The sequence below is a fragment of the Manis pentadactyla genome, chromosome 1 (genome assembly GCF_030020395.1).
Source record: "Manis pentadactyla isolate mManPen7 chromosome 1, mManPen7.hap1, whole genome shotgun sequence".
Taxonomy (NCBI): domain Eukaryota; kingdom Metazoa; phylum Chordata; class Mammalia; order Pholidota; family Manidae; genus Manis; species Manis pentadactyla.
The window spans coordinates 121,325,471-121,350,757 of NC_080019.1; the positions used below are offsets into that span (position 1 = coordinate 121,325,471).

Genomic DNA, 25,287 nt, shown 5'->3' on the forward strand with positions numbered 1-25,287 from the left:
GTCTGTCATTCTCAAAACAAAATTCACACATGATCCAATTTGCATTAATCCTTCAAGCTGGGTATTGTTCAACAAAACCATACTCATTTGGGGGTTATTCTGAGAATTCACTTTCATCCATTTTTTCAACAAATATTGAAAACCTAGTATGTGCCAGGCATTATTCTAGGTGCTGGAGATAAAACAATGTAAAATGCAAGCAAAGCTCTCTGCCCCTATGGAGCTTATGTTCTAAATAAGCCTTTAAACGGTAGTCAAATTATACTATTGTTGCTATGAATTAACCCATCATATCCATTGTTATTATCCACTATTGAAGTCTTATTATATGCCAACACAGAGATAAATCAGACATAGTCAATGACCTCAAGGAACTTATAACCTAATAGAAGCAAATAAGTCACATATAATAAATACCTACAGATGAAACTGCATAAATATCTCAAGAGATGTACCATGTATGCAGAGGAAAAAGCAGGACTTCCAGTGAAAGAAGACAGAAAAAGTTTTCAAAGACAAAATGAAAATTGATCTTGTTTCTAGAGGATGATAAAATTAGTGGAAAAAATAACATAAGCAAGTATGAATGAGGAAAACCTGTGGTATGTATTTTAGTGGCAGGAGTATTTTAGTGGAGGAGAGACATAATAAAATAAATAAGTGTATTAGACAGTGGTAATTGTTCTGTAGGGAAAAAAAAAAAATCAAATTGCCAAGAGAGAGTGGAAGTCTTGAAGTTAGGAAATTAAGTTTATACAGATTAACCGGAAAAGGCCTTGTTCTGGAATAAGGGAATGAAGAAAATGAGAGTATCTATTCTATTTAGATACTCAGAGGAAGGACATTCTAGGAAACCAGTGACAGCTGGTACTAATGCCCTGAGGGAGGAGCACTGCTGTGTTAGAGGAACAAGAAGACTAGTCAAAGAAATAGGAGAGTGGATGGTCAGGAGGTAATGGGCAGAATTATGTAAAACCTTATTGATCATACAGTGAATATGATTTTTTTTACTCATAATGATTTTTTACTCATAATGATTTTACTCATAATGATTTGTGAAAAAAAAATTGAGCAAAGAAGTGAGTTTATCTGACCAATGTTTAACTGGGTCACTCTGGCTGCTGTGTAGATTATAGATTAAGGGGAAAAGCCTTAAGTAATAAGATCAATTAGGAAGCTGTTGTAAAAGCGCAAAGATCAGAGTAGCTTGGTCTTGGTAGTAGCAATAACGACACTACAAAGTGGTCAAATTCTGTACATATTTGAAAGTGGAGTGAATTTACTACTGTTTTCAAATTCAATGTAATAATTACTGTACCATCTGCTCTTGCAATTTTGTCCTTTTTTGTAACATATTTAAGAGGGAAAGCTTAAAAAGGATGAGCAAAATGGGTGAGGAGGGAACAAAATTCATGAGAATGTTTGATATCTTAATCTGGGTGATGTTTCTGTGAGTGTATACACATGTCAAAATTCATCGAGTTATACACTAAAGTTGTGCATTTTATTGTTATGTACCTAATTTTTTTAAAAAGGGAGAGTTTCAAGTTTTTCAAAGGTAAACAGAAATCATTGCCAATTTACAGGCTTTCAAAGTTTCAGATCTATCAGGGATATTAGAGATGGTCTTTCCAAATACCTCATTTTACAGGGTATAAAACCAAGGAACAGAAAGCTTATGTGACTTAAACAAGACCACACAGCTCTTAGGGACAGAACATGGACTGGACACCAGGCTATCTGAATAATTGTTAAGCTACTTTGTTTAACAGTTGGTGATATTCAAATCGTTTCTACACTTCCTTTGAAATCCTATTCAATTATTTTGATTTCACAAACACTTAGCGAGAGCCACAGATATCCCAAACTGAAAAGCCTTCAGGGCCTAGGCAGGTAGACGGAAAACATGAGGGAAATAGGTGCATCTACTGATTGAACACACTCATTTTTTTCCCCTGAATTGTGCCAACTAAATGAAACATATCTACACAGCCCTCCAGTTTGGAATCTGGGAAAACATCCATGTCTATGCTAAGCAGAAGGACAAATAAGAATGTCAAGCTCTAATAGGGGAAACACAAATGCAGGTAAATAATTGCAGTATAATGTGACTTGTACAGCTATAAATGTACACTCAAGATTCAAATGCAGTAGAGCCACTTGAGTGATTAATGTGTGGCTTTGTGAGGGAGAAGCAGTTGAGAGGGACAGCTAGAGGAAACTTCACAAAGTTGAGAAGAGTTCTAAAGGGTAAGTGTGGCTTAGCAGGAGGATAAGACTGGTGAAGTCATTCTAAGCAAAAGGAATTAGTGTGTATAAAAGCTCTAAGACATAAAACTATGTGGTATAGGCTTACTTGTATCATTATATATGTTTTTGCAATTCCCCCACACCTTTGTTTGGTCATATATCTCTCTAGAATTGAGCTCTGACTCTCTCCAGGTAATAAATCAAAATAGAACAGATTCCACATGTTTGAGATACAGAAAGTATGAATTTCCTTACTCTTTGTAGTATGCCTGCCAGACTATGCCTTGGAATCAGGTACCCAAAGAACTGGGTATGACATCCTAAGACAGTTACCTTAACTAGCAAATGTGAACACTCCAAATCCTAGGGGCAGAGAAGTTTTATCTTCTGCAGTTCATCAGAATCATCTACAGGGCTTATCAAAGCACAGATTGCTGAGCCCAGTCCAGAGCTCTAACTCGGCACGTTTAGGGTAAGGCTTAAGAATGCATATTTTGACAAGGTCCCAGAGAATGCTGACACCATGGCGACTGCACAGAAGGACTCTCTCACTCCTACTGTTGAGAATAATACTAATAGCAACAACTACTGAGAGTATTTATTGAGAATGACTGCGTTTTAGGCACTATTTAAAGCACTTTTCATGAACCAACACATTTCATTTGCACAATAACTGTATGATCTAAGTATTATTATTATTCCCACTTAACAAACAAGGGAATTAAGATGTGAAGAGGTTAAATAACCTAAAGGCAAGGTTGGAAGTCAGGAAGCTTGGATTCAAATTCTGGCTCTATCATTTCTATGTGTGACTCTCCAGATCTTTATATACAACTTGAGAAATCCCACATAGGGACATGTAAACTGAAGATTTCCTGCTGGTAACATGCCTTTCAGAACAAAACGCTATAGGGAAATGTAAGGTGTCAATCAGTTTTTCAGAGCATACATTCACTTCTATATGAGATTTAAAGGAAAGGCTATCAAAACTTGAGATTCTCTGTTGCTTTCATTTTGTACAAGCAGAAATTGTACAAATCGGACATTTTATGTGACTTGCCCAAGGCTAAAGCACTGGTCACTTCACAGAGGCAAAAACACACTAAAGTCAATCTCGGTCTTAGGCTCTTTCTAGGAACATACTTGGTTAGGTAGTTCCCATAAGATTCTTAGCCACTATGTATATTGCCAATAAATATGCCCATAAATAATCATAGAGCAACTAGGAAAGAGGATAATTTCAAATGGCTCATGTTTTGCTTTACAATGACAAGAAATTAAGGTTGATAAAAAGGTAAAAGACAAAGGTTAAAAAAATTTAGGGCATTCTTCCCTTATGGTTTTATGTATGTGGGTAAGCTATTCAAGGAAATAATTGGTTCTTAGCCATGCTTTCTACAAATACTATTGGAAGGCACAGTCAACACATAGTCAACAAAAACAAATTTCTAACAAATGTCCATTACTTTTCTTCTAGTTATCAAGATCAAAGGCAGTATTTTTTTCCTTATTAAAGAAAATCAAGTGAAGTAACTGCATTCATAGGCCTAAAGCTAAGTATTAATTTTGATCTTAAAAGATATGCCACTATAAGAGTAACAGCATGGCATTTACCAAAGCGTTGCTCAAGATTATGTAAATAACACTGCTTAAAGAAAATCAGTCAGATAATACATGCAGTTCTTTTTCTTTTCATCCAACTTGTAGGTGTGATTTCACACACACAAGCTGATGACATAGTCTTAAAGTATAGAGGACACTTGAAAAAATAATATCCCTAAAACTGGATATGGCTTAGCCCTTACTCTCTCCTGAGAACTATAATGCGTATGCTTGGGTGGGTGAAAGAGATGAACTCTTTGTCCAGAAAGGCCCCTTGTTAGGGAGAAAGAACATCTTTATAATTCTTTGCGGCATTTCTTATGTTCTTGATAATTTTCCCCAGCTAACCATTTGGACCCTGTTTCTGTTCATAGTTTACCAATACAGAGCTTCTGTTGGTTTTGGCTTTGTCTATACACTTATGACTGGTGGTATCAAAACATCATATGTTTTGTATTGTATAGAGAATATAATCAGATGGCTAAATTTTTAAATTTCCAATTGAATTTCTGAAACTCAGATACAGACCAATTTGAAACATATTTCTTTATGCTAAATACATCAAGAATTTAATTCATTTATAAAATCTTAAATTATATTTGTATTCATAATCAGTAGTTAGGAAGACAAAATATTAGAAGTCTAGAATCAAAAGATCTCAAGTAGACTCCACATTAATTAAAAACTAAGTATAAAAATGAAACAATATTTTACTAAAACAAAACATGGAAATTTTTTAATAACCTTGGCATGAATAGAGCATTTCTAAATAGGAAAGCAAAGCTGAAGGCATAAAAGCATATTTAAAGTAGAGTATTGCAAAATAATTCAGAGACAAACAAAAAATGGGTAAAAATCTTTGCAATTCATATAACAAAAAGCTGATTTTTAAAATAGAAACAGATTTCCTAAAATTATAAACAGCCATTTTATGGAAAAAGAAGTGTAGATGGCTCTTAGATATTAAGAACAAGTGCTCAACCTAAATCATAACAAGAAAAATACAGTTTATGTTTTTAGGTAACAAAGAATCAAAAGTTAGATAATCCACTGTGTTAATTAGAGCATAAGTAAGCTGACATTCGTAAATTTGTATGATGGAGAGCAAACAGATATCTTTCAAAATTAAAAAAAAAAAAGCATACTCTTGATCCAGCAGTTCCATTTCTAAGTATTCATCATTAAAACACAGTTTCGCATGGGCAAAATTACTTATGTACAATAAATTCTTTATATTATTGTTTGCATTAGCAGAATATTAGAAATAATTGACATGTCCTGCAATAGGAAATTAGGTTAAATAAATTATTCTATTTAAATATGTACTAATATGGAAAAATTTTATAATAATTTGTGTTTTTACAAAGGTGCTGAACAAGGCAGACTGATGATATGATATGACATTAGATATATACTACTGAATATGTTGATAAATGTATAGACCATAGAATACCAAGATACATGGCCAGGTGGCAAGGAGAAGAGAAACAGAAAATTGCTTTTGAATATGTCAGTGACTTCCAGTCAAAGAAACAACTACTATGGTTGAAGATAATTGGGTTTAATGACTCACAGAAAGGAGAAAAATACACACAATGACAAAACAGGGATATCTTATAGTAAGAAGGTATGAGAAAGGACTTAAGAGGATTTAGTCCTATGTTAAGTGATTTTAGGGAGGGCTCAAAAAAATTCAGATTTACTCCAGACTGGATATTCTAAGGAAAAAAGTGTAATTCTATGATTGGGTATCTTAATGGTTCTTATCTACAAGGCAAGAAGAAAAGAAAGAGGTTAAAAGTGTGTTTGGTGAATTAGCAGCAGTCATTCATGTAATCCAGGAGAGAGGAATATTTGGTCATTTTGTAGTTTGGACAATCCAGCTCCTTTTGTCTGGGTTCAGACATGGTTACAGAGTAGTCTTGTTTTTGTCCTGATCCATTAAGGTCACAGTGGCCTTGTTTGATTTGGTGTTCTGTGAAATTGTTTATATTCAGCAGAAGCACACCAAGGCCTGCTTGGAGTACCAAGCCAGCTCCTGGCTGACAGGATTGTTTTGCTCTTTGTCAACTGTATACCCTTTGGTGTCTTTACACCTTTGTACTATATATTTATCTTACCTATTCCAAATAACTTTAAAAAGAAGCTCAGGACTAAAGACCTTAAAACTCATGGAGTTCAGAGACTATCCCAACCACCACCACCTTACTCCCCCTCCCACACTAAAGAGGTTCTCTTGTAAAACCCCTAGAAGTGCCAGTACAGAATCTGCCTGAATATCTCCAGTTTCACCATTGTGCTAATTTCCCCAGCCGCTCATTCCACTGGCAAAGGGCTCTTCATCGTTTTGTTCAGAGGAAAAGAGAACAATACATTTGGTTATAATATCTTAATTGTTCTCATTGTTCTCAGCCCAGCATGTTTAACCTATTCAAATGTATCTTCTCCTATGGTAACTAGAGGAGCAGAATAATTACCTTTCTAATTTTATGTAAAATATTCTTATTAATATGCTCCAAACTGCAATTGTCTTTTTTGTGCCAGTGTTCCAACACAGTTTTGAATCTTTTGTTATCATTCCATTTTCAGAAACTCTTATCTGTTGCTGCTGACAAACCCATTTGTTTTGTACTCAATTATATGTAATTAGTCTTTTCTTCATGAACAAAAGAACAGGTGTCTTTATCAATCAATCCAAGATAACATGGTAAGGTTGGATGTATGTAATGATGTCTAGTGAACCAAACAACACAATTCTGACAGATGCTCATAGTAACAAGATTTTTTTTTCAAACAATCAAATGCTTTTACTATTGCCCTCACAAAGTAGAGAAAGAAAAGGCATTTTAACATCTTAGAGGTTTATAATTTTCTATTTAAAAAAACATGAGTAGAGTTTAAATCCTCTGACATTTTTGCCCTTATCCAGTCCCCACTTGGAAAAAAGTATAAATAAAAATTATTGTTTTCACTGGAGATTTTTTCAATGAAAATTGGGGAGGGGGAATCAGAAGAAAGTACATTAGTAGAAAAACTGGCGACATTGAATAAAGTCTACAGCTCAGTTAATAGTATCATACCAGTGTTCATTTCCTGGTTTTAGTAACTGTACTACTATTATATAAAATGGTACCAGTAGGAAGCAGAGGAAAGAGTACACAGAATTCTCTGTATTACTTCATAATTTTTCTGAAGTCTAAAATTATTTCAAAAGAAAAAAGTTAAAAAAATGGTTGGGTGGGTAGAGTATTTACCCAATGACCTAGAGAATCTTTTACACATATGCATAAGAAAACATTCATTCATCCATTCCATATTTGTTGACCGCTTCCCCTATACTAGCGATCATTCTCAGTTCTAAAGATACATCAAAGATCAAAACAAAAATGTCTTCTCTCATGGAACTTACATTCTGCTCAGAAAAAAATCAAAAACACATAAATGAATAAACAGCAACAGTATATTTGTCAGGTGGTCACAGGAGCTATGAATAGAAAAAAAGTGGGGTATCATAATAGAGAGGGCCAAGATGAGAAACAGTGTAATTTTATAAAGGATGGTCAAGGGAGGTCTCTTCAACATCTGTATGAAATATCTTAACAGTACTGTTTACAATAGCCTTAAAATAGAAATGATAATTATCCACAAATAAGAGAAAGGATAAATATATTTGGGTATGTTCATGAAATGGAATACTTCACCAAAATGAAAATAAATGATATAAAGGAAATATATCACCATATATGCACCTCATAATCAGAATATTGAGGAGGAAATGTACATAAAAGTTACATACAGTAATGCTCTCACTTACAATAACGTTAAAAACAGGTAAAACAGTATTATGAATATTGAAGTATACATATATGAAAACATCTATTTTTTAAACTGCATGGAAATAAGAAATGCCCAGTTCAGGACAGTTGTTATGTCTGGCACTGAAGGACAGGACCCCACAGAAAGAGCACACAGGTGTTCAAATGTATTGATATTTTTAACTAAATTTTAGGGGTTGGGTATCCAGATGAATTTATCTTAGTGTTATTATTTTGTACACTGAAACTGCCTTTAACATCAATATATCAAAAAGTGTGTGCAGTAGTTTATTTCAACAAAAAATATTTTAAATTTGTGAATTCAGAGTTTCTAAAAGTATCTGACAAAATGTTTCACCCTCAGTGTATGTGTTTGTATGTGTGTTTGTGTTATGCATGCCATTATGTTTATATGTACTTTTATCATATATATATCTATCAGCATATGTATATAAGCATATGCATATAAGCATATGTATATAAATGTAACTATGCATATATACTAGCCATTGCACCAGTATCAGCAGAGAAAGCAACTTTTTCTAGAAACAATGAAGCAAGGATTTGCGTCGGTCAACTGTACACTCTCACCCCCGCCCTTCTCCCGCTGCCCCATGATAAATGTCAGGCCTCTGCAGCAAAGCCGTCTGGGGCACAGCTGCATCATGTGGAACTGGGCATTGCTTTTTGGCTTACTCGAGAACTGAATCTATCTTCATCAACTTAAAATTTTTTTTAATTTGGGTGGATGGTGCTGACATAGGATTAATTTCATCATCTCCAGACAATGTCATGTCATAGAAAAAGAAAGTGAGATTAAGGGATACCTCAGAGATAGCACAGGTGACAAGCTAAGCAATCTGATTCTTTCCATCTATACTTCTAGCTTCACTAAATCTACGTTTAAGTACAGATGCAATAAGTGAAAATCCTACACAGAGAGAAAAGCATCGCCTTTCTTCTGTATTTAGTTGAAAGAGTGAATCATTTAAAGAATGGGTTCCCAGAAACAAACAAAAATGCAAAGCACAATAAGCTAATACAACTACTTTGCAGGAAATTGCAATGGAATTCTGTACATGTATCTTTTCTTTATTGTAATTCATATTCTGTAATGTGTAATATTAGATGAACAAAGAACAATTAAGAAGGGTGAGCAAGAGCATTTTCACACTTTAGGGATTATAGATCTTTTCTCAAATCTTAATTTTTAATTTAAAGATATTTCACCTTAAATTATCAGGCTTCTTAGATTATCTTAGGCAGTTTGGTGGGTTGTCAGTACATCATAAAGTCATATCAATGAGAAGATAACTCAATAGAATATGTATTTAATGAGCATTTACTATGTGCTAGACACTAAAGATCTAGAAGTGATTACAGACAAACTAGGAAACAACATAGCATAATTTTAGAATAACACAAATTCTCCCCCTGGGGTCTATATATAATTATGCAGAAACTAAAAGATATGATGAGAGTGATCATTCTTGGCTCTGAGGTTTATATTCAATTTTTGTCTGAAATGTAAATGTATTGTCACAGCTTGACAATTTTATTTAGTTATTAAACTTGTCAACTCTGTAATTAAATTAGTTAAAAACCATTTCTAAGGATTTTTTTAATAATCTTTCAATATTTGACATTTTATTTAAAACATCATAAACAAAATTTCAAGTCTACTAGTCTTTACTATCATATTATAAGCATCAGATTTTAATATATTTTTCTTTTAAAATCAATAATTTTGTCCTCAATCAAATTAAAATAATGTAATTTATGCATGTATGTATTCAATGTTTACCTGAAGAAGTAATTTCAGTTTGCCAGAAATGACATTCTGAGGATTATTGTAACATGTTTACTATTTAGTTCTAGGATCAAAACACTATCTTGTGCTGAAGTTCTGCCTTGTTCCTATGAGTACTTATCATCTTCTGACCACAAACACTAGAAAGGGAGGATATTCTTGTCCACTGACCAACATTCCTTCAAACCTTCTATCTTCTCATTTAGTACATAGCCTCTCTGCCTTACCTTCTTTCTTAAAAGAAGCATAGCAAGAATGATAAAGGAAAAGGCACCAGCTTACTAGAAATTAAAGTAGTTCAAAAGGCAGCCTTGCCTTGCCTTCAGCCTAGGATACACTGGGCCATACATTTGATTGTAATTGGATTGCAAGAAGCTAATATTCCTTACTGTAGTCACTGTTTTCGTCCTTGGTCCCATCAATGGTACCATCTGGGTGCATCTGCAGGAAATATCCCTGCTGGCTGAATAACCTTGTCACAATTCCTTTCAGCTGGGGTTCTGCAAAAAAAAAACCGAAATGATTATTCAAGTTTTTTATTTGTTTGTAAAAATGCACCCTTGCAAATTGTCAAGAACATTCTCTAAGTAATGCAAAAATGCCATGGCTTAAATACTGAAATAAGTATTTGGAAAGGGGGTATTTTAGTAAAATGTCTACTTTTTTTTTTTCCTTCTAGAAGCAGAACCATAACATTAGGCAGCAGTAAACCGAATATAAACAAGTAAAACCTAACTGTGATTAGGAAAATACAGAGGTGTGCTAAAAAGTGTATTCTTTCTCCCCTTCATGCATCTAGTGCCTGACTGTAGGATGCCACCAAGTTTATGGTCCCAGTCCAGAATCACTGTTTAGAGAAAACTGCGACTGTCATTCCTAAGCTTCCAGCAGTCATAACCTGGCCCAGTAAGACTTCTATTTCTTCTGAATGTCAACTATTCATCAGAAACTCATAGGTTTTAAAATTCTAATCAATTTCAGCCAGAAAGAGTGGCTGGGATGAGAACTACAGGAAAAAGCCAAAGCCCCATGCCCATGAGATGTCACTGGTAAGTATGAGAAAACAGTTAATGAGCTGCAGTGAATACCTCACCAGAAAGAAGTCCCAGTACTACGAAAGTCATTTTTCTAGTACAAAAAAAAAAAAAGACAGAAAAAAATCCATACGTATTTTTCTAAGTATTTCAAACTAGAAGTGGTCCTTGGGTTTTTAAAACTCCCTACAAACTAACACCAACAAACAGAACCCTGTATACTACATCAGGATTTTCATATATCAGCGAACATAGCTATCTAAAGCTTTCACATTGCGGTGCTGGCTGCCAGCAACGATCTATTTTCTATGGCATCACCACTATCTTTGTCTCTAATTTGTGTTGGACAAAAATCAGACTATTCAGTGCATTTATAGCCCTAATTATTTCATAAAAATGAGTAGAAAAAGAAAAATTCTGCTTCTGGTGATAAAAATTGAGGCAAAGATGGAAATCATATGATTGTTGATGTAGCAAAGTGTTATCCTCAAAAGGCAAACCACTGAATTTCAACTGACAGTCAATTTCATTCCTTCACCCATTTGTTTAACCACTATTTATTCTGAATTTCTTTTATTGGTCAGGCAATATGTTAGGTACTCCATGAAAATGATACATTTATTGATGTTTAGATTTAAATAGGAATTCTAGTTAAGACTTCCATGCACTTAACTCTTTGGGAATGGATCACTCCCTATAACATATGGTTATGGCTAGACTTTTGCCCATGGGACTTGATCACACATATTCAGGAATATGAGGCAATGCCTATATAAACATGTCTTCCTTGAAGGAATCCTGAGGAAGAGAAAAGATGCCAAGAAAGTTGGAAATGAGGTAACAGGGTTATGAAAAAGAACTGAACTGGAAATTGGCATTCTGATTGATAAGTATGTGTTATCTTTGTGAGTTAAATAAATGTAATTTATTTGATTTGGGGGCCTTAATTTCCTTATCATTAATAATCTGTAAGTTAAACTAAGTGATCTTTAGTTCCCTTCTGTGAGTCTCTACTAACTTGCAGCACATTAGAATCCTCTTCCCAGTGTGGTGGCAGAAACCAAGGGATGGGTTAATCTTCGAGGAGTTGCTTCCATTGGCCTATCCAATCTGACATCCCAAAGACATATTGGAGGAGCACATAGCTACCTTACCTCACTGCAAAATAAAATCCTGTGACCCTATTTACCGTCTGTCAAATCATACCAAACTTCCAGGCTCAGCTCAAGATCACCTCATCCTCGAAGGCTTGGCTATAATAAATGAGAATCACTTCTATAATAGAAATAAAAAGGGAAATAAAAAGAACATGTATGCCTCTGCCATGAGGCTAACTGGCTGACAGACAGGTGCTGATGGGGCATTCTCAGCTCTAGATGTGTAGTCAGAAGACCCAGCTTTGAATCACAATTGCCACATAGTCCTGAGAAGTCACTCAGCATCTGAGACTCGGTTTTCACATCTGTACAATGGGAAAAATAATTTCTATACCAACTATACTTACTGAGAATTTCAAATGAATAAATACACATAGTATGAATTGGAAAATGCTGTAAGAAAATAAATCTTAGTTAAGGTCTAGTTTTTCAACTATGAAAGCTGAGTTGATGGCATCAGGTAGAAGAGCATTCTGAGAACAGACTCTGCATCTCCTGATTTGTTTCAGTAAAATATTAATTGAGCTTGTAAAGTCACTAAAGTTAACAGTGGGCTGAAAATAGAGAAAAGAATAGAAGCAAAGTTACAACTGTCTTACAATTCATATTTTATTTCTAATAAGCTTGACAGGGTCACTTTAAGAGGTCATGTTTTGCTTGGTAATGAGATGTGTGGCATCTGAGTCACTAATGCCTACAAATGATTGTTTGTTTTTTTCTGTTCCTCTTTCTGTAGCTTAGAAGTAATTAAACATTTCTTTTGCTATGATGAAGCTATCTCCCTGTTGGGGCCCTGGGAAGTCAGGATGGTAACTCCTGATCAGGATAATGAGCATCAGGCTTTTATACCATCCCCCACTGCCCAGGAGCAGTGCTAGAATAAGCTTGGAGTCTGAGTTTTAATCATGTGATAACCTACAAAAGCCAATGTCTTGCATTATGGATATTTCAAAGGAGACCTGACCATCTATTGAATGAATGGGTGTGTCACAGAAAGTAGTACAGCCCCCTGACAGGCATGTATCCTGATTACCATCTATCAAACCTTTCCAACTCTTTCCAGCTCAAGACCACCTCCTTCACGAATGCTGGGCTATCATAGTGAGGATCACTTTTATAGTCTATGGGGACCAGGGAGAACATGTTTTGTGTTATTTTACAGAAAGGGGTTAAAAAAAATGAAACCCACATTTTGGCACATCTAGAATCCTGGGTACATTCAACAAACATGCTTTTTATTTGTCAGACCATGCTCAGGGAATCTAAGAGATGAATAAAACCTGTGCTGCCTCCAGGAAGCACTCAGTCTAATAGTATAATATATACTATGCATTATACTATATATACTATGCAATATAAACTATATTATACTATATACTGTATATACTATGTGACATATAGTATAAGTTATACTGTATGTATTATGTATATATACTATGTGACATATGGTATGTTTTACTGTATGTATTATGTGATATATAGTATAATAAATATTATATTTACATATAATACTAATATGGGATAGCTGTTTAATGAAGGATAGCAACAGAGTGACATGATGGCTGCAGGGAGCAAGGGACTAATTCTGCCTTGAGGTTGGGTAAAGGCACCTCATCTATCCCTTGAAGAGTAGCATTTTCGTAGGCAAAAAGCTCAGTAGTGGCATTCCAAGAAGACAAACAATGGATAGAGGCAGAAAACAGCATGGGGGACTCTGGGAATGATGCATAGTCTGTAATAGACACAATGTATGGCAGAGGTTTTCAAATGCTGACACACACAACTGCCCACTCTCAACAAATGTTCACAGGACAACAGTAAAATTAAGAAAAAACAGGATTCATGGAATAAGTTTTTATTAAGTGAATTTTTTTTTTAGTTTATATGATTTTCCTTGATTCAAAGATACTGTTCTTCCATTATTTTTCTCTTTTTTAATGAAATGATGGATGGAGGGTGGCAGGGATTTGGTTTGTTAACTTTTGTACTCTAAAGTAATGTAGCAAATACTGCTAAGCTTTTCTTCCAAATCCATTTCCCCTTTTTCCTGGGCACCCAGCTAGACCATATGTCCTAGCCTCCCTTGCAGTTAGGTTTGGCAGATGAATGAGTGTCATATGGAATCTAAATGGAAGTGATGAGTACCATTTTCAGGCTGAGGCTTTTACAAGCAAACATTCTCCTCCATGTTCTATTTTCCTTAACACTGTCTGATCTCAGTGACAAAGCCCTAGGGGGTCTCAATAAAATAGAAGAATGCTGGACCCCGAAATAACTAGTGGAGAAAAGACAACAGCCATCAGAAATACCTTCCAGGACAGTTAGGCGAATAAAAAATAAAGTTACCCTGGTTGTGCATAATGACTTGCATCCAAAGAGTATAAAATGAAACTGGGTGGGGTAACATTATAGCAGAAAACCTGACAAACAAAACACTACCCAGCCAGGTGATCAAGGGCAACATCAACAATAATAACTCATGCTGAGGCGGGTGATGGTGGGAGGCAGGCAGATAGTTTCAAGGCCCTTGAAAGTTTCACAGCCCTTGAAGTTTCAAAAAGCCCCAATCCAATTCAGTTTAGTTAGATATACCTTAGTTAGATACAGCTCAGCTCTGATTGGTTATGCCCTATGCAAATGGAGCATTGTACTTTCAGCCAATCTGGAGTGAGTTGTAATGTCCTTAGTTCAGTTCTCTATTAGGTCTGTGGGGTGGGACTTTCTCCTTTCCGGAAGATATATAAACCCTAGACACTACAGCTCAGACAGAATCCTTCCTCTGAGCCCCGCCTGATCAGCAGATTCTCCTTTCTTTTCACTCCTCATTAAAAGCTTTGCTGGTTGCTCCATACTCTTGCCTGCTGGCTTCATTCCTCCTTGCCTCTAAGACACGATCCTGGGAAAAAAAGCATCTCAGCCAGTAACAATCTAATAATAGTTACCCTTGCTATGATGAGAATGACACTTTGCCTCTTTGATTTTCCTCCCCAAAACCCAGACAGGATAAACATGAGAACAACATAAATCCCAACAAAAAGACATTCTACAGAATAGCAGACTAGTACCCTTCAAAACTGCCAAGGTCATCAAAAACAAGGAAAGTCTGAGAAAATGTCACAGCTAAGAGGAGTCTACAGAGACATGATAACTAAATGAAATAAGAAATTCTGGTTGGGATCCTAGAACTGAAAAAGAACCTTAGGTAAAAACTAGGAAATCTGAATAAAGTATGGGCTTTAGTTAATCAGAATGAATCAGTACTATAATTATAACAAACTAATGTAAGATGTTAATATGGGAAATTGTGTATAGGATATATGGGAACTCTTTGCACTACCTTAAGTTGTCTATAAATGTAAGACCATTAAAAATAAAAAGATTATTAACAATTACCACAAAAGCAAGTTAGAAATTTTATCTTCAAAGGGGTTGGGTGAGAAAAAAAGGTAAAGAAAAGGAATTCACATTCAACACACTTCTCTTCAGGACGATAGAGCAACTTCCACAGAAGGTTTAAACTCAAAGCCACTAAGAAATGCTGAGACCTGAAAGAGCTATCTAGATACTCCTGCTGACTTAAAGTGTAGTGCTATGTAGCAGTTACCTAGAAACACAATGGGAACCCAGAATGGAGTCAAAACTATGGGGGCCAGATCATACATTGCAGGATGAACACTAACTGCAGAAAATAAAATTAATTTTAGAATTGGAAAGGAACCTGAGAACCCAACACCTTCCTTCATCAACATCAAAGATTTCAAAAGAACCACTGAGGCTCAAAAGGAAAATGTCCTGTCCAAAGTCACCCAGCTGCCACACAGATGGGTTAGGATAAGAACTCCTCTCCTGAAGAACTGAATGAACAGCATCCTTCACTTTCTGAAAAGCAGACCAGCCTATTCAACATTGGCACCCAAACTTGGAGAAAGCGCCCCCATGTAAACTCCGATTGAAAATGAAAAATATGAGTGATTCAAACCTTGCTATAGAAGCCATATCCAGACAGTTAATAGTGCTTGTTGTGATACCAATGGCCATGTTTTGAACCCATCTGCCTTCTACCAGGTACTCCCCTGATGATAATTACTGGTTTTATTTAGTACTCACAACAACTGAATGTATAAGGTACTTTTTCTCATTTTTCAGATGCGATTATCAAAATTGAGAGAAGCTACATCACTTACTCAAGGTTACAAAAATTGTAAATGAAGAGGTAGATCGAGTTTAAAATCCATGGCCCTAGCCCCTCTCCAGCACTGTTTGTTCAGGTTCAGAAGGCCGCTGGCAAAACTGGAACATGTCCCAAGGAAAGGGAGCCAAATAAAGAGAGGTCAAAGGACTGTCATGCTTAGAATGGCCGAATGAACAGTCCAGTGCAGCCTGGAGGAGGGAGCACTCAGAGGACATGAGAGCTGTCCCCACTTTCTGAAGAGCAGACAGAAGTAAGAAGAAGCCAATTTGTTCTGAGCAGCTCCACAGGGATTGATCTTGGGCTAATGGGTGAAAGTTACAGGGAAGAAGATAAAAAAAGTACTTTCTGTAAATTGTATTCAAAGAAAGAACAGGCTGCCCATGGAAAGAGTGATTTTTCTATCACTGGACAGAAGCAAACAGGAGAAGCAGAATAACTATGGGTCGGAACAGCTGTGAATGACCTGGGTGTCTCCAAAAGCTAGGGTACTGTGCATGACAATGCAAGGTTCTCTCCAGCTCCTGGGAGGCTTGGGCACAAGGCAGATGGCCCTCTAAATACAAGCTGCTCCTTCTGTTGCTTAGTGTGTGCAGGGGACAGGGAATTACAAAGACTGTTTATCAGGCATCCTGAAAATGCAAAGTTCTTTGAGAATGTTAAACATGGATTGTGGAATAATTTGATGGGGTTTTTTAATCAGTCCCTGTAGGTTTAACAAATGGGCCCTCAGTATTAAGGTTTAGTGTTGTCATTTAAAGGAGCTGAGATTGAAGAGGCTGTTAAATGTGATTCTTGTTAAGTGCTTCTGGGGCCTCATACTGCGGCAGATTTCAAAATTAGACTATTAGGCATAGAAATTGTTGATAAACAGATATAATTCTGACCAATCACAGCTAAAGGGGATAGGCTTGGGCACATTCATATACCATAACTCAAAGCCCAAGACAAATCAGAAATGGGATACAGTAAGACATCTGGAAGAGGAAATAACTTATCTGGGCTTTTGAATACACTGCAAGAATTACAACCACACTGAGCTGCGGGAATTCATTAAAAATACATGTGGCTTAGTAATAAAGAGACACAGGCCTAAGGCCCCTCACTCAGCAGACTGCAGTGGACACAGTGGAAGGAGCCCCTTGCAAAACCAAACACATGATGCCGAAGACATATCCTCATGGCCCAGCAGCATCTGCTCTGTGGGGGAAACACAATCACGGTCTGTCCCCAGTCCTCAAGTGAAGGTGACATACGCCATGAGCAGTTACCTTCCTAAGGATCATAAAATCCCTGTGAAGCACTAATAATTTCAAGAGGACTCTGTATCTGTAAGTGCCCCAATAAACAAATACTAATGGCACATTTCATTCAAAAAACAAGTGTTTATTGAGCACTGGGGGTTAGTCTTCAAAGCACTGAGATAACTGGAGGTGTGATACTAAACCAGCACTCAAAAAAAAAAAAAAATCCAGAACCTAATTTCCATGGGGCTGATTTCCACAGTGTAAATATTCCCACCCAAGCTAATTAAAAACTACTAGTGACACCACTGACTGCAGAGTTGGAGCTGGGAAGAGATGAGCACAATGGTGCCCCTGCACACCACTGAGTATAACAGAGAATAGGACAAGAAGCTTACATTCCAGTAGGAAAGACAATGTGAACAGGTAAACAATGAACACAGAATAGAGCTAGTACAGGTGCCATATGCAAAACAAAGCAATGAAAAAAGACAGAGCGTATGGGAGACACACGAGGTTATTGTGCAGAGTGGTTAGAAGATGACATCGCTGAGACCCGATGAAGAGAAACAGCAAGCCACTGAGGATAATCTCACAAAAGAGCCCTGGAAGCACATTCCAGGCACAGGGAACAGCAAATGCAAAATAGCCCAAATGCTTGAAAAGTCAGGAACCCTCAGATTAGAGGCTCTCTGAAGATCCTTCTGTTAGACCAGGAGTTGGCAAACTACAGCCCTGTCACTGCCAATTTTGTAAATAAAGTTTTATTGGAACACAGCCATATCGATTCATTCACACATGTGCCCATGGCTACTTTGATGCTACAACAGAGATAACTAGATGGAACAGAGACTCTACAGCCTGCAGAGCCTAAAATACTAACTCACAGACTTTACAGAGATAATGTAGCCACTGTTGCTCTAGACTCTAGCTGAGGTAGTTCCTTCAGCCTGAAATGCACAACCCCTGCCTTCCTCCTCTGCTCAGAACTCCTCCTCCTTCTGGGCTCAGCTGTCTTACACAAGGCCTTCCCTGACACCCTGGGACAAAATTAATCACTCCCTGTGCAGAACTGCCCCACACAGAGATTAAGAGAGGACTCCCCTATTCCACGGTTACAGCTGTGTGCTCAGCCATCTGTCTGCTGCTGAACAGTGAGCTCCTCAAGGGCAGGGACCTGGAATTATTCATCACTTTGTCCCAGCAGCACCGTACAAGCTGCCACGCACAAGGTAGGTGAGGAATGTTTGCATGTTGAAAGAAAGATCAGTTTCATGTGGGATTTTTTTGTTGTCACCTGTGACTTTCAGAGAAGCATGTCATTTGGAGAAAGCTGTTAGCAGCCTTTTTGTATAATGCCTCCGGCCTTTAGTGCATTTCTCTCCAATTTCAATCTTGGCACCCCCACACTGAACACAGTCAAACAAATTGACAAATGCAATGGTGTCCCCATAAAATGCACAGTCTCCAAAGCTCTGAGTTGCTGCACACTTCAACATGAATCAAGCGACCTTGAGATGGGCAATCCTTGACCTTCATGCTGCTTCAAAGCTAAACAGAAAAAAAGGCCAGACTTTTCCAGAGTACCCTCATCACTCAAGCAGTAAGAGCTGGGGAAAACAGGAGAGGCAGGGCGGGAAAACTGAGCCAGGATGTGAAATATCAAGAGGGATGGCATTTCTGCACTGAGCCAGTTTTGTTCCTCATACCATTAGCCCCTTTCCTCCCAGATTCTTCTCTATAAGACACTCTAGTAAAGTTAAAATAACACAACCACCATTTATTGACTTCCAACATGATCTAGGCACTAGGTACAAGGAAGAATAAGATGTAAGTCCTGCCTTGAAGGCACCCGTGGCCTCATCAGGGAAGCATATACACAACTAATCACTAGAGCAGTGAGTATGAAAAGCGCTGTCATAGAGGAACAAACAGAATGCCATGGAAGCACAGAGAGGGACGCTGTTTTTGCCTGGGATGGTGGGTTCTGGGACAAGAGGCAGTTAGGAAAGGCTTCAAAGATGAAGCAACATTTGAGCCTTAGACTTGAACAGTCCAGGGGATTTTACAGGAGCTGAGTGTGTTCACGGTCTGGGCACAGATGACTGCAGTCAAGATGTGGGGAAATAAGGGAGTATATGTGTGGCTGGAGGTGACAGCAGAAGGGAAATATGGGTCCAGGACACTTGAGGTTCCTTAAGCAAAGTTAGTATGTTTTATTTAGTCTTTAAACCAAGATCTCCAAACTCTTTGGTCATACATTCCCATCTATAAAACATTTTAAATGTATAGCCTCCATGTATGTATATTTATTATTTATAAATAACAAGTATGGCCTTTTCCAAAAATTATGTGTATATCATAAATCAAAATTGAAGTGTTTAAATGAGACCAGTATTAAACATAAACAGAAATTAAAATAGTTTCTTTCCTCATGCCAAAGGATTGTCTTGCCACACCCACTTCAAAAAGGAGAAGCATTAGGTGCCACTGCATTAGGCAATGGGGACACACTGAGGCATTTTAAGTATGGGGATAAATTATGAAGACAGTATAATAGAAAGCCAAATCAGGGGACAGTAGGAAAAGATGAAATACAGTGGGTGGTACGTAGTCATGGAAGTCACTTCTGGAGCTGTCACATATAATAAGGACCTTAGGTAGGCAGTAGTGATGAGGATAGAGAGATGTCAGCCTAAGGACTGACTGTGCTCAGTGGTGTTTAGTGCATGACAGGATGTGTAGACTCCTTTCATTTCTAGAAAAATGTGTGACCTCTCTGTCCCTAAATCTAAATCTATCATTAGGCTTCTAAGGAAGCCCCGTTCAAGGGTAGAATATCATGGAATGTAAGGGTAAGGAAGCTTAGTGTGAGCGTTTCCAGGAAACCAAATTATTTCTTTGTTTTTCTAAGGATCTCCATTCACGAAAGGGAGTTTGATTCAGGTCAACCTCCCTGAGTCCCGACACCCAGGGAGGTAGGCCTGGAATGAACATTGCTTCCAGGCAACTAAAGAATGATCTCTGGAGATGGCCAACCACAAGGTATTGCAAAACATGAAAATAAGCCTAGAATTTTTGGATTTTAGAACCAGAATAGCCATTGAGGATGATCTAAGTCAAGGCTCACTGTACAGATACAGAAGCAGAACAGCAGGGAGAGGGGAAAGCCCTCTGGAGTTAGCACTCTGTAATTGCCTGTGATCCTTCTGTGCTAGGCCCCTAGAAATGAAGGCCATTTTTCATACCGCCCAGAGGTATCCTGGCCTTGTCCCAAACTAGCTGTATGGTATCTAGAAAGCTATTTAAATTCTTTGTGTACAGGTTTACTTTGCTGCATGTGAAAGGACTTGATTCTGAAGGCTGCTCTAAGGAAGTACGAATACACATAATGGTGTGCTATATGACCAGGAGGGGGCCATGCTGGTATGGCAGACTTAACTTTCAGATAGAATTAAAGTCAATAGGAAGACATATGGTTAGGAGCAGTAGCTTCTGAGTTTTATTCACAGATAACAATCGCCAAGCATTTACCATATCTGAGGGATTTTACATGGATTATCACTCTAAATTCTCATGGAAATAATTTAAGGTAGGCACTATCATTGGGACTTTTTTATAAATCAGGAAACTGAGTCTTACAGAGGTTAAGTCACTTGCTTTAAATCAGACAGCTAATAAATGCCAGGAGCAGGTGTTGAAGCCAGATCTCTCTGCTCTTTACACTTTTCATTGCTAATCATCAGCTGTCCCTCGAAGAAGTCTAACATGCTGTACTTCTCTCATCTTCCTTAACTGTGAAGAGCCCATAAAAACAGGAGAAATCTGTGAAGCAAGGGACCAGGAATGAACAGCAAACACTAAACTGGAGTTGAAGACATGGCTTTTGGCCTCCTGCTGCAAAAAAAGGGGGGGAAAATGTAAAACTCCAGTGTATATAAAGGCCTTCTGTATGAAAGCATCCCCATAAAATTTGTCATAGAAAAATCTTCTCAGGTAATCTCAAGGCATCTTTTTCAAAAACACATGATCTGGCACCAGAATAAATGAACAGTACACATTACTTGGGAGAGTGCAGGCAGGACAGTCCCTAATATCAGAGGGGCTGTACAACATTGGGCCTGTCCTAAAATTCCCTTGTACCTCAGAGATCTGTTCATCCAGTATGGCAAGCCTGGGGAATTCCCTCATACACCACAAACTGAAATTATCTGCAGGGAAATTGCTATTGGTGTAAAATGTGATCTTTGTCTATCATCTTTTTTTATGGCATCCACCAAGAAAACTCTGCAGAGTCAACCAGAGTGAATTGAAGAGGTAATAATACTTTCTGTAAAAGAAACCCCAAGAGCCTATTAACTCAGCTCAGTGGCAAGTTCAGGCCAAGCAGTGTGGTGCAGTGGGAAGCATGGGCCGGGTAGATCCAGACTCTGGGGTCTGATCCCAGCTGTTTGCTCCTCTCCACAGCCACTGCCACCCCTTTGTTCAGGCCATCAGCGCGCGCCTCCTGGCTGGATTCCTCCAACAGCTTCCGCACTAACACTCACCTTTTTTTCCCTTCCACACCACACTATAGAGGAGGTTGTATTTTATAGTACAAATTGGATCTTGTCACTCTCCTACTTAAACCCCTGAATAGCCTCCCATTCATTTACAATAAAATGTCAAACCCTTAGCATGGCCTGGAGAGCTTTGCACCATCTGGTTTCTGCCTACCATTCCATCATCATCTCAATTTACTCTCTCCCTAGCTCACTAAGCTCCAGGCACACATGCCTGCTTTCTCTTAAGACCTAAGGATCCTTGCACATGCATTTCCCTCTGCCTGGACTGAGTCTTTCAAGTCTCGGTTTAAATATCCCTTCATAGAGGTCTTGCCTAGGCCCCCAATCTAAATCCGCCTTCGTGTTCACATTCCCGTTCTGTTGTCAGCACACTATGTTCTCCCCCTTCATAACACTTAGATTCCAAATACAATTGGGTTATTTTTCTTTATTTGTTTAATATCCATTTCCCCCTCCTGACTGTAGCATCTATGAGAGTGAGACCATGTTAGTTTTAACCATCACAATATAACCCACTACTTAGCATGACCCACTAACATAACATAGGAGGTAAACACGCTCATTCAATGAACTGGTTTCCTCTCCATGAGCATCTGAATTTCATCTATAAAATGACAGTATTGGCTGCAAATCTAGAATTCCAGAAATGGAAGGGACTCATAAGTAGAAACAGATACACTTACAAGCTATTTTTAATGAATTAGAATTTAAAATGGAGAAAGTATTTTTTAAAAGTTGCATCTCTCATACTGTATATTGTCAAAATTCCATTTTAAAATACAATGTACATGAACTATATATAATAATGCCGTTAACTTAATGATATTACAATACAGAAAAGAGAAGTAGTAATATATTTATCAAATGTGGATGGTACAACCTGTGATGTAAATACAGATTGTAAGTGTCCCCCAAATTCACTTTTGGGGGGCCCTCCGGAACAACTTGAAGGAAGTACAAAGAACTGCCCCTGTGACTGATAAGGAAGACCTGCTCACAGATAGAGATGAAATTTCCACAGAGACATGAAGCAGTGGTTTCAGACATGAGTGCCAAGACAATACTCTCAAAGGTAACCACTCTTATTCCAGACACCCATATACCTCCCACCAAAAATTTTAAAAAGCCTTCTTCTCTCCTAGCCAACTCAAGAAGCATAATTCAGGGCTAACGATCCTCTTAAACTTTGCAGAGGAGGCCAGCTTGACTTTAACACCCATAACCTATTTAAAAAATTGTCAACAGTTTCCCATTTATCTGTGATACGTCCTAGTAAGAAAAGGCATTATGTGTCAACAAATTAAATTTTAAACTGCCATATGTCTGTTTGGAAAACAACTAAACATTAAAATATACATTAATTTTTATCTATGTGTTACAGAACAGTAATAGGGGAAAAAAATCACTGTGCATTTGATGTTCAAAATCTTGCACTCTGTTCTATAAAAGACTGGTTGGTTTAATTTTAGAATCTCTGTTTTGTTTCTAAATGACAAGATAAGAGAATAAGTATGAAGCTCTTTGCAAGTATGTACCCACACAAAAACCATTCTGCATATGGATCATCTCAATGGTCATACATGGAAAACCAAATTAGACAAAATGATCATGACATTTGCTATTTTAATTTGGAAACTGAGGCTCTCAAAATTTCTTGATGTGCCATGTCAGAATTTTGATCAGAGATTTTTAGTAATTTAAGTTCTGGTAAAGATTACCTTTATTACAATTTTCTGATTTATTATAGTTCCACATACTCATTAACTCCTTACTTTGAATCCTCTTTTTAACTTGAAATATTCCCAAGAGGTGAAAAACAGAGAAAACAGCAGCCCTCGGTAAGTGCTTGCCATGAACCATTACACCATTTCTATGCATGGTATTTACTCATTCAATCTTTATGACAGCTCTTTGAGATTATTATTTACTTACTATTCTCATTTTACAGATGGTGAGACTGAGGCACAAAGAAATTAAGTTGCCAAGGGTCCAATATTTCATAAGTAGAAGGGCTTGCAGAATTTGAGCCCAGCAAGTCTGGCTCTAGAACCGCTGTGTAGGCTTCAATTCTTCACTGCCTCTCAAACATCCACAAACTCACCATCCACATTTAACAAATACTAACACTGGCCATAATTGTTTCAAATCCTTTTTTACTTAATTAAAAGTTTAGTCATCTTCTCCATTCCATTCCATCACTTTCCTAACCAGACCTAGACATATTTCCCAATTAGGTATGGAGCCTTCTCATTTATATTTTTGCTCATTATTTCCTCTGTATCTAGCCACAAAAATGCATAGGGCTATTTCATGTACTATACATTTTTTCATTAAAAATACCATGGTGTAAGCAAAACTGAAGGAAGAAAACAGTAGCAGACTCACAGACACCAAGGGACTAGTGGTTACCAAAGGGGAGGGGCTTGGGAGGGCAGGTGAGGAGGGAGGAAGGGATTGAGGGGTATTATGTTTAGCACACATGGTGTGGGGGATCATAGGGAGAACAGTGTAGCAGAGAAAAGGCAAATAGTGAATCTGTGGCATCTTAATACACTGATGGACAGTGACTGCGTTGGGGTATGGGTGGGGACTTGATAATATGGGTGAATGTAGTAACCACATTGTTTTTCATGTGAAACATTCATAAGAGTGTATATCAATGATACCTTAATAAAAAAAATTCTAAAAAAAAAATATCATGCTGTACATGCCATTGAGCAATCTGATTATTTCATTCAGTGTACTAATAATGTATATTTGGATTTTGAATTTTCATCTGATCTGAAACTCCCTTAACAGACAACTATAATCATTTTGCATTTATTGTAATTTCTGGTTTAGTTGTTTTTGTTTCTGTCATCTTAGTTCGTGTTTTTAATTTATTTTTCATTCTTTGTTTCTTTACTTATCCTTATGGTCTTTCAGTTGTATTGATTTAGTTTTCCTTTTTCTCCCTCCCATTTTTCCCCTTATCTTGGTTTGGAAATCACAGTTCTATTTCTATTATTTTAGCAGTTACTCTTAAATATTTCACACAAATTTGTAAATTAGCCAAATCCAAGTACAGCTGTTATCACTAAGCTCCTACCGAATAATGCAAGCACCTTAAAACTCTGAAATCCTCCCACTTCTACCACTGTCCAGTAGGTCTAACTTCTTTTTAAACCCATGAAAGATTTATCATAGGTTCTTTATCAGTAATTATATATTAGTAATTATATATCAGTAATTATAATACCAACATGTTTACTGTCTTGTTTTGCTCACCATTGCATTTTCAGCTCCTCTTGCCCTCAGGATTCAACCTCCTCGTTGTGAACCAATAAGGAGGGTGGGTCAATAGTAAAATTTCTCAGTCTTTGCCAGAATTTACATCTCTCTCTCCCTCTTGAATTGCAGTTGAGTGGATATACTGTATTAAATTATGGTTATTTTGCCTCCTCATCCTGAAAATATTATCTCATTGTTTTCTAGCAACGATAATTGTTGATTACAAGTCCACATGACTCTACCCATCTTTCATTCGTAATCTGTCTTTTCTCTCTGGCCACTTTATTAAGATAGTCTGTCTTCATCACAATGCGGTTTTACTACAACAATTTCAGATGGGAATTTTTAAAG

General features: G+C 37.3%; 1 protein-coding gene across 3 annotated transcripts in view; it reads right to left on the bottom strand.

Annotated features, from left to right (window-relative positions):
* The window catches only part of FGF12 (fibroblast growth factor 12), a 529,654-nt gene that overhangs the window by 208,184 nt on the left and 296,183 nt on the right, over window positions 1-25,287 (bottom strand). For all 3 annotated transcript variants that reach the window (XM_036875265.2, XM_036875264.2, XM_036875266.2), the window contains one exon: window positions 9,867-9,977. In XM_036875265.2, the coding sequence (XP_036731160.1) occupies window positions 9,867-9,977 (111 nt within the window). The remainder of the gene's footprint in view (window positions 1-9,866; window positions 9,978-25,287) is intronic.